The sequence below is a fragment of the Bolinopsis microptera genome, chromosome 9 (assembly GCF_026151205.1).
Source record: "Bolinopsis microptera isolate Bmic1 chromosome 9, MBARI_Bmic_1.0, whole genome shotgun sequence".
Taxonomy (NCBI): Eukaryota; Metazoa; Ctenophora; class Tentaculata; order Lobata; family Bolinopsidae; genus Bolinopsis; species Bolinopsis microptera.
The window spans coordinates 14,530,941-14,539,552 of NC_087080.1; the positions used below are offsets into that span (position 1 = coordinate 14,530,941).

An 8,612-nucleotide genomic window follows, 5' to 3' on the forward strand; every position below is an offset into this window, starting at 1 on the left:
GAATTTGCAAAATTCCGAAGATTTTATTTTTACTCAATTAACAATTTGGTCACTATACTAAAAAAAATGATCGGTAATCATCTTAATTAAATCATCCTATTCCTAACTTCCGAATTGTTTAAAAAACCCCGATACGCGGATTGTTTTAAAATTTAAAACAATCCGCGTAAATTAAATAATTAAATATAACTTTATTTATCCACCCCACGACTTTAGGACGTTTTCTTTCTCGTTACGATCTCAATTATTTTCCAAATTAAGGTCCGGCTTGTCACACATCGCTTGTCTCATAACTGATTGCTCTAACCAGAGCCCTCTCGCTTGCAGTAGCGCGCGACCGCCGAAACAAGCGCGTCGCGCAGTACGCGTAGGCACATGGCTATGTGAACATAACTAATAACGTCGACCCACAGCATAACTGCTTTTTGGCACTTAGGTCTAAAGCCGTAGTACATACATATTACATTACACTGGAGCTTACACAGTGTAATTTCCTCCAGTCTAGTCTGCGCCGCGTATGTTTATATAGGCGCGCGGCGCAGACTGGAAGTGGAGGAAATTTATACACTGTGTAAGCTCGATCGATTGCTGGGACCTAGCTGCTAGTGCTAATTACACATTTTTACCAATCGGCCCTCCAAGCCATAAATATAAAACAAAAAGTCCGCTAATTTAACCCTATGATTGTCAGTTGTGGCTGTGCAATATCAATATGATTATGTTGCCGAATCGAGATTCGCGAAAATTAGTCAATTCACGAATTTCTCGTAACATATTGACGAATTTGCAAAATTCCGAAGATTTTACTCAATTTGGTCACTATACTAAAAAAATTATCGGTAATCATCCTAATTAAATCATCCTAACTTCCGAATTGTTTTAAAAAACCCCGATACGCGGATTGTTTTAAATTGTATAACTTTATTTATCCACCCCACGACTTTAAGACGTTTTCTCTCTCGTTATGATCTCAATTATTTTCCAAATTAAGGTCCGGCTTGCCCATAGCATAACTGCTTTTTGGCACTTAGGTCTAAAGCCGTATTACATACATATTACATTACACTGGAGCTTACACAGTGTAATTTCCTCCAGTCTGCGCCGCCTATTATATGTTTATATAGCTCGATTCAGTGTAATGTAATATGTATGTACTACGGCTTTAGTACAATCTATATTTATAAATTGTCATCACACGTGACTGTGTGACATGGCAGAATACTGAATAGAAATGAAAAAACGATATAATATGACAAAAAGGATAAAACAATCACAACTGTATTGTAAGCGCAATATTTCGGATCACCTTGAGTAAAAAAAATTTTATTGCCAAAGAAAAAATCGTTAATCTAAAAATAAACGTTGGTTAAATGTTGAAACAATTTGTGAAACATTTAAAACACCGTTGCCTGTGTAAGTGTAACTGTAACGAAAAGTTTATGTGAAAATTAGACTTAGAGAATTTCCCGAAATTGGTTTAAACTGATAGCACATTTGGCGGAAAAAAAGTGTTCAGATTGGTTATCTAAATCACAAATCCTTTTAATCCGCCAGAAAAATTTTACTGAGTAAAATAAAATTCTCCAGTAAGTTTCTAATATAATTGTTAAAGGTAGCATGAAATATGCGGTCAGAAGAATAAAAACTGTACAGAAGTACCTTAGTCTGAAAATAAAAAGACAAACTAATACCCCAAAACAATAAAATGAGACCAGTTCATTAAAAACAATCACAAAAACGTTAATTTATTCTGTTTTTAACCCTCACTATGAGTATTAAAATGAATACAATTGTGAAACTCTGAACACAAGTAAACATTTCCAAAACATAACTCCAAACATGTGCAACGTATTCTGCACTTGAGGAATTCCCACTCTCATTTTCTTTACGTTTAGAGCAACCTAATAAATAAATTTTCATATTACTGTTCTAATTGTTCAAATTTCCTTTTTAACCTCATGAAGTTCTTCTTTACTATTATCATCTCTCTTCACCTCCTGTTTCACCTCTTCAACTTGCTTTTCTTCTACCTTTTTATTCTCTGCCAACAGCTCGTCCTTCTCTTTCTCCAGTTTCTTGATCTGTTCTAACTTTTCCTGCATAACTTCTGCACTCTCCGCTGCTACAGGTGCAGGTTCTACAACAACCGGTTTGTCTTCTACAACCGGTTGATCTATAACTGTTTTCACAGGTTCAACAGCTTTTTCTGGAGCTGGTTGGGGAACGGCCGCAACAGGCTGCTCCTGGACTTTGGGTTGAGCGGCAACTTCCGGCTTATTTTCTTCAGGAGCAGGTTTCACCTCCGGTTCAGGAGCTTTAACCACTGGCTCAGCTGGTATTACTGGTTCTGCAACTTTAGCTGGTTCCTCAAGTTTGACTGGTTCCGCTTTTTCCACCGGAGCTGGTTCAGCTGCTTTGGCAGGTTCCACTTTAGCTTCAGGTTGAGCAGGAACTGGGGCAGCTTGTGCTGGTTTTTGCTCTTCTGCAGCGATTTTAGCTTCTTCAGCTTCTGGAGTTGGTTCTTCTTTTGGAACAGGGTCTGGCGCTTTCGGGGCCTCAACTTCCTGCGGCTGTTGTTCTACCGCCACAACTTTCTGTTCAGATTCCACAGCCAGGTTTTGAGCCTTTAACTGCTCCTTTAATTCATTTATCTCGTTTTCTATCCGTAGAGCCTTTTCTGCTCGAAGCTCCCGCTTCGTCTCGTCTAATTCAGCTTGGAGTTTTGCCAGCATGGCCACAATGTCACCATGTCCCAACTGTTCAGCTTTAGCAGGTTCAACCTGGTCCGGATTAGGAACATCGAGTTGTATCCTCTGTCCGAGCTGCTGATCACCGTTTATAATGTGTTTAGGATTGAGAGAGTCACTGGAGATTTGAGGTGCTGCACCCTGAGGAAACACAATGTTGAACACTCCTGCAACAGTCGTCAACATCCCCATAACGAGCACGAACTTAGCGAAACCCCTCCAGCTGTCCCCAGGATCAGATGCCTTCAAGTATATAAGAGCCGGTAAAATAAAGCCGATTAGGCAACCAGCAGTGGCCCCGGACAGAGCTAGGATGGTGTCGACTTTGGGGAACATGATGGACATGCCCAGACTGGAGAAGATGAGACCACCAGTGATCCCGTTAAACATGTTGCTCGTCATGTGGTTAGGATCTCCTTTGTCTCCCTGGGAGGTTACCGTGTTATAGTGATTTGTAACCGCGAAATGTAAACAGCGAGATCATATTCAGGTTAAGGTATAAATTCTTCGTGTTAAGGGCTTTAATTGTTTCCCATCCTTCTCAGACAAATCAATGAAATGTACATTTTAAAATATTCTTTGTCACTTACCAAGTAAAGAGAATTGAGGGATATCCGGGAGGGGTAAATAACAAGCGGGAAACTTAGCGCAATACAGAGCAGAAAACCACACTTGAACAACACAATTATGGGAGATACTGGGAAGTTGTTCAGAACATTTCCGTCAATTTTTGTTCCGAACGCTAGAGCGCCACAGACTCCAATGGTAAGGTAGAGTCCTCCGACAAATGAAATAGCGTATACGCTTACCTGGGATAGCGAAGTTTATGTATGTACTTTTTAGGTGAATACTTTGATATTTGGGGAAAGTTAGTGGTTATGATTTAATGACAGTTGTACTGCACTGATCAGGCTTCAAAGTTCCTTATTTTATTATAGCATTAATTGTAGCGTAGTAAATTGTTGGGTGAAATTATTGATTACGATTCAAATGTGGTACAGGTATCTTGGATGTAATTAGTTACGACTAGCATTAATTGCAGCGTAGTAATTTGCTGAATGAAATATAAATGATTACGATTTAAACATGGTATACAATATACATGTGATATACGTCATTCGTTTTCTACATTCTCCTGCACTGACACCTTGTTTGAAGATAAATATCTTAAATAGGTTATATCGTGTAAATCTCACGGTCCTTATTCCTTAAGTCTTGTATGAAAGGCTAGCTACTTGCCTATGGTTCTGCAAGGCGATGATAAGGCGCAACCGTTCACCTGCTGTGAATACATCTTAACATTCTAAACTGATTACAATCCACTCTTCCTACTGGAGGCTTGAACTTGTATACAAGTTTTTGGTGCGACGGACGAGATAATTGTAGCTTGAAATTGATCCGAGATGAAAGCGATATAAGTCGTATTCATAAACACTAAACAGTTGGAAAATTTTGGTATTCATGAATACCAAATCTTTCCACCTTTTTATAAATACGACTAATACCATGTCTAATTCCCCGTTTACCGTGAATTGTTATGTTTGTATTAGGCTTTATTTAACCAAGGTATGAGAAATTATGCCATTTTTTCGGTCGATTATCAAACAATGGTGTAGTGATGGTCGGTCTAACGTCTAAGTTGCAATTGTGAAAAGTCGGGTTTGATAGGCAATTCCGCTGTCTGAATTTTCCATTTGTTTAGCCGTTTCTTTTACGCTTCGTTAATCCTATAATTGGACGATTAAACATATTAGAAATATGTAATTGATAAATCGTTCTTACCCGGGAATCGGATGCAAAATTACATTTGCCATCAATGACAAATTGGACATGTTTTTAATGATAAAATAAATTCTGAGGAATGACTAGGATAAATTCTTGGTCATCTTTCTTGTCAAATAGTTTATCTAGCTATTTTACTTACTACTTAAACTGTAAAACGTTTTATTTTCTTCTCGCGACTCGCCGGTGCCTCGTATCTATCCACAATAGTTAATGATTTAAAAAGGTAAGAGTGTGTTTTTATTAGAAATTCAAGTTCTTTACCTTAGACATTCTCTTGATAGTAGGATTGGGAAGCTCGTTATAGATTGGTAAGAGTGTAGTTTGGCAGTTAAACGCTAGAGCTATTATCGGGAAGGATTTCAGGAGTCCCCTCATGTTTACCATCTGAACCCCGCTACTTTCTGTCGCTAGCAGCCACTCTCCCACTCCTACATAAGACTTTAGTTTATATATTCGGGTTATTTGTTTTGAACTTTATTTGCCCCAGTCATATTCACCGGCCGGTGCTTCAAAAGACTAATTGACCACGGAAGCGCTTTATAACAATTTGACGCAAGTTTATCAGCTGAACAGTTGTCAACAGTGACTATAACCCCTGTAAGCTGCATGCGCTGTAAACTTACCATTGGAGAAGACGAACAGTGTGAAGGAGGAGTAGATGAAGAGAGAAACTGCAGAGAGCATGTTAAGAGACGATAGATTCCGGAGTAAAGAGAAAGGTATTTCTATTGTCAGCACTGCCAACAACTGTACTGTTAGTCTCCAGTTAGCTGTGTTCTGAGGTTTTGTTGTTAGTTTAGTTAATTATGTAATGACTTAATTGTAGTCGAATTCGTAGGAATTCAAGATATTTTAAATCCAAAAAGTTTCATTACACGTCTCGTTGTTTAATGTGTCAACTTTCAACGATCGCCCCGACAATTCATATTGCTTGATTTCATCTGGAAAAATTGTACCAGCTGCGAGTTAATTTTCCAAATGGCTGGCTCTAAATTTGATAACGATGACTTTGTTTGGATTTTGAACCTTAAAGTTGATCAATTAATTTAATTTCTTTACAGTGAGTACATTCTACCAATGTTATAAACATTTTATTGAAAGTATAACACTCATTCGCTGTCTGAGTCCGGGAAATATTGATTCTTGAATTCACATTTTAGTGGCACTGTTAACACTTCATCAAAAAAGTGTATTAATGTACAAAAGTTGCGGCTACGATGCATGTTTATACTTTCTCATTATACTGAAACTTTACACTATATAATTTAAAATGTTTAAAATGGATGTATCATAATTTCCACATCAACTAACAGATATGTTAAAACAGATACAAATAAAATGTCTCCGTTCATATCAATGTGATAAAATACAGTGTATATGACATGTAATAGATTATTAACCAGTATACAGACAAATCCTCTCAAAACTTTGTGGTATTTCAATATTGAATGAGAGGCTTGTTATTGTGGACGATTTAAATTTGGTGGTTCAAAAGTACGCCCTCTTTTCAATTTGTACATAAACAACAAATATACGTATTTTAATCGCGAAAAAACAGGTAAAAACTAAAATGGGCGATTACAACAACTGTCTTAAAATCAGTCCAGTACGACAAACTATTAAAAAATCAGATTGAACTAACCTCTATGCCGATTATCTCAGCTATCATACCACTGGAGTCACCAATAACACCGTGAAATGCAACCAGCACCCCGTATAACATTCCGCTAATCCTGGAGATCGGGTTAACTTATTAGTTATTTATATTAACTTATTTATATTAACTTATATATTAATTTATTAACTTTTTACATGTTGGAATTGTGTTATTAGCTACATAGAAGTTATGAAATATCATTAGTTAATTCTTATGAAACTCTATTAATAAAGTTCGTCTACTAAGCTTTTTGTAATCATTAGATGTGTAACTATTATAGTTGTAATCTTTTCTTATTTACATAATCTGCAGTTAATTTTGAGAGGAGAGTTTTAATATTCAGCGTTACATTGCTAAGCTGTGTAGTAGTTCCGTAACTGTAGTTTAATTGTATTTCTTGATGTGATGCATTTCTCAATCAGGACGGTATGTATTTTATTTCTCCATACTACATTGCAAATGGACAACTCGCATGAATTGAACGAAATTAGAGATATAGCTGCATGCAACAGATGTTGGGAAAATCTTTTTCAAGGGTACAGTTTACCGCATTAAGGTATTTTTAAGAATCATTTTTCGTCGGTAAGATTCTGTTTTATAATAATAATACTACTAGAAACCCAAACATTTGCAGGGGCCAACTTCACTGAGCACTCTCCCAAAAAGCTGAGAGATATTTCAATCAAGTAAACAAAGCTGAAAGCTCCACTATTTTCTGTATCTTCAAATACCTCACAGCTATTTATCCCTTGTTCAGATTTAGAACAATTTGAGCTGATCTGGCACTTTGCAACTAATGTCTGTAAGATTGTTCACATTTTACGTTAGTGACATAAGGGGAGGTGGTTTCGAAATGCTTACCATACCCTAGTGTAATTTCTACACGAGTATCTTTGAGTAAGAGTTGTTACGGAAAGTGGACATTCAGGGGTCTAAAAAAAGTAAAAATGCTACAATCTGGTAACTTACCCTAGCTCGCACGCCATCTTCCCTCTCACTCCAAATGTCTTCATCGCTGGGAAAAATACGATCAGGAGGATAGAACCTTTAAAATTGTGTCAAATTGAATATTCTGTGCGACATGAAATGCACACATTTGTCAGCATTTAATAAATTATGACAACAAGCAGTATTAAGTTGCGGCGGTTACGGCAGGGTCGCATAATTTGCCTTATATTTCGTGTATATCTGGGTGTAATGTTGCAATAAAAATCAGAAAAGTTGCAGGATCGCATAACTCATTATATTTTGATGTATGGTGCCTCTGTTTGCTATCTGATAATGGCACACCAAATAACTAAATAATATTTTAAACGAAAACACGCTCCCAATGCCTTACACAGTTGTTCGTAGCTCCTAGCCTTCAGGTTGTAAGCTGCCAGCACAAGGAGGTAGGAAGTATTAATTGTGATGTAACCGCAGATGAGGAGTGTCGCTGTGCCCAGAAAATATCCCAACTGAAAATAAGGGGTAATTAGAGGCAATTTAAGGGTAATCAGAGGCATGAAAACAAGTAAGCTGCTATAAATTGGGGTTCACTTTAGAGTGCGTGTGTTGGCTAGGCTGGTAACTTGGACTAGTTTTACAATTGTTAGGCCTAACTATCATATATCCTCATATTTCTTCCTTGAATTATTTGTTGTAGTGATGAAGTAGAATTTTACATGCTTTCACGATAGAGAATTGAAGGACTGCTTTGAAACATCCTTAAATGTAATAATATAAGCAGTTTCGTTTATTTTGTAATCGACTCCAAACTAACTTATAGGATCGTTTAACTTGTTGTAGCCAAATTCAGACTAACCCTGCTAACAGTTTTAAAAAGTACGATATAGGGATACGGAAAACTAATTTCTGAAAATATTTGACCCAGAATTTCGACAAGTAACCACACCTAAACTCTAAAGTCACTCAATAAACAAACAATGAACTTACCGATTTGATGCAGAGGGGTAGCGCTAATATACCAACACCAATGATGCTGTTCGCCATGTTTATAACTGAGGACCAGTTTGTAGACATGGCTCTTTTAGGACTGGGATCAGAAATTACAAGAGGATTCACTTTTCAGTCTTCAGATGGATTCAAACCTCGTTCAACTCGTTCTTCTATTCATGTTACCTATACAAAGTAAGGCGGTTAAGCGGTAGTTTGTAAGTTTACTTAATACTTATAGGTTAAAACCGTGAAATATAAAGCTAGTAAGTAGTAGGGACTAGGGTGTAAAACTCCCGAATTGCATACGTGTAAAAAGTGCCGCAGCCTAATTTCTACAAATTGTAATAATATTCGTACGTTTCAGCGCACGTGACGACACGTAAATAAAAATCGTCTTTTCGCGCGTTCCGTTGAAAACGTGCACATGGGATCTACAAATACAGTAATGTTCTATACAATAATAATTGTAAGTAAAAGGGAATGCC

At 37.1% G+C, this 8,612-nt stretch overlaps 1 protein-coding gene across 2 annotated transcripts; it reads right to left on the reverse strand.

The window, feature by feature from the left end:
• Positions 1 to 1,245: 1,245 nt before the first annotated feature.
• LOC134821223 (putative sodium-coupled neutral amino acid transporter 10) lies at positions 1,246 to 8,338 on the reverse strand. 2 transcript variants are annotated; one of them, XM_063831922.1, is made up of 9 exons: positions 8,125 to 8,338; positions 7,529 to 7,646; positions 7,159 to 7,204; positions 6,175 to 6,265; positions 5,156 to 5,309; positions 4,794 to 4,960; positions 3,338 to 3,556; positions 2,145 to 3,173; positions 1,246 to 2,114 (listed from the first exon to the last, which is right to left on the reverse strand). In XM_063831922.1, the coding sequence occupies exons 1-9, from the start codon at positions 8,209 to 8,211 to the stop codon at positions 1,938 to 1,940; spliced, it is 2,088 nt and encodes a 695-aa protein (XP_063687992.1). In that variant the 5' UTR covers positions 8,212 to 8,338; the 3' UTR covers positions 1,246 to 1,937. The 2 variants fall into 2 exon arrangements, with proteins under 2 accessions (XP_063687992.1, XP_063687991.1); XM_063831921.1 differs by having other exon boundaries at positions 1,246 to 3,173.
• Between the last annotated feature and the right edge of the window lie 274 nt (positions 8,339 to 8,612).

Excerpts from the sequence above, each read along its gene's own strand:
- LOC134821223 (XM_063831921.1), bottom strand. The coding sequence starts at position 8,211 with ATGTCTACAAACTGGTCCTCAGTTATAAACATGGCGAACAGCATCATT. Across the intron at positions 5,310-6,174 it reads CTGAGATAATCGGCATAGAG|AACACAGCTAACTGGAGACT; the intron begins GTTAGTTCAATC and ends ACAAAACCTCAG. Across the intron at positions 3,557-4,793 it reads CTATCAAGAGAATGTCTAAG|GTAAGCGTATACGCTATTTC; the intron begins GTAAAGAACTTG and ends TCGCTATCCCAG.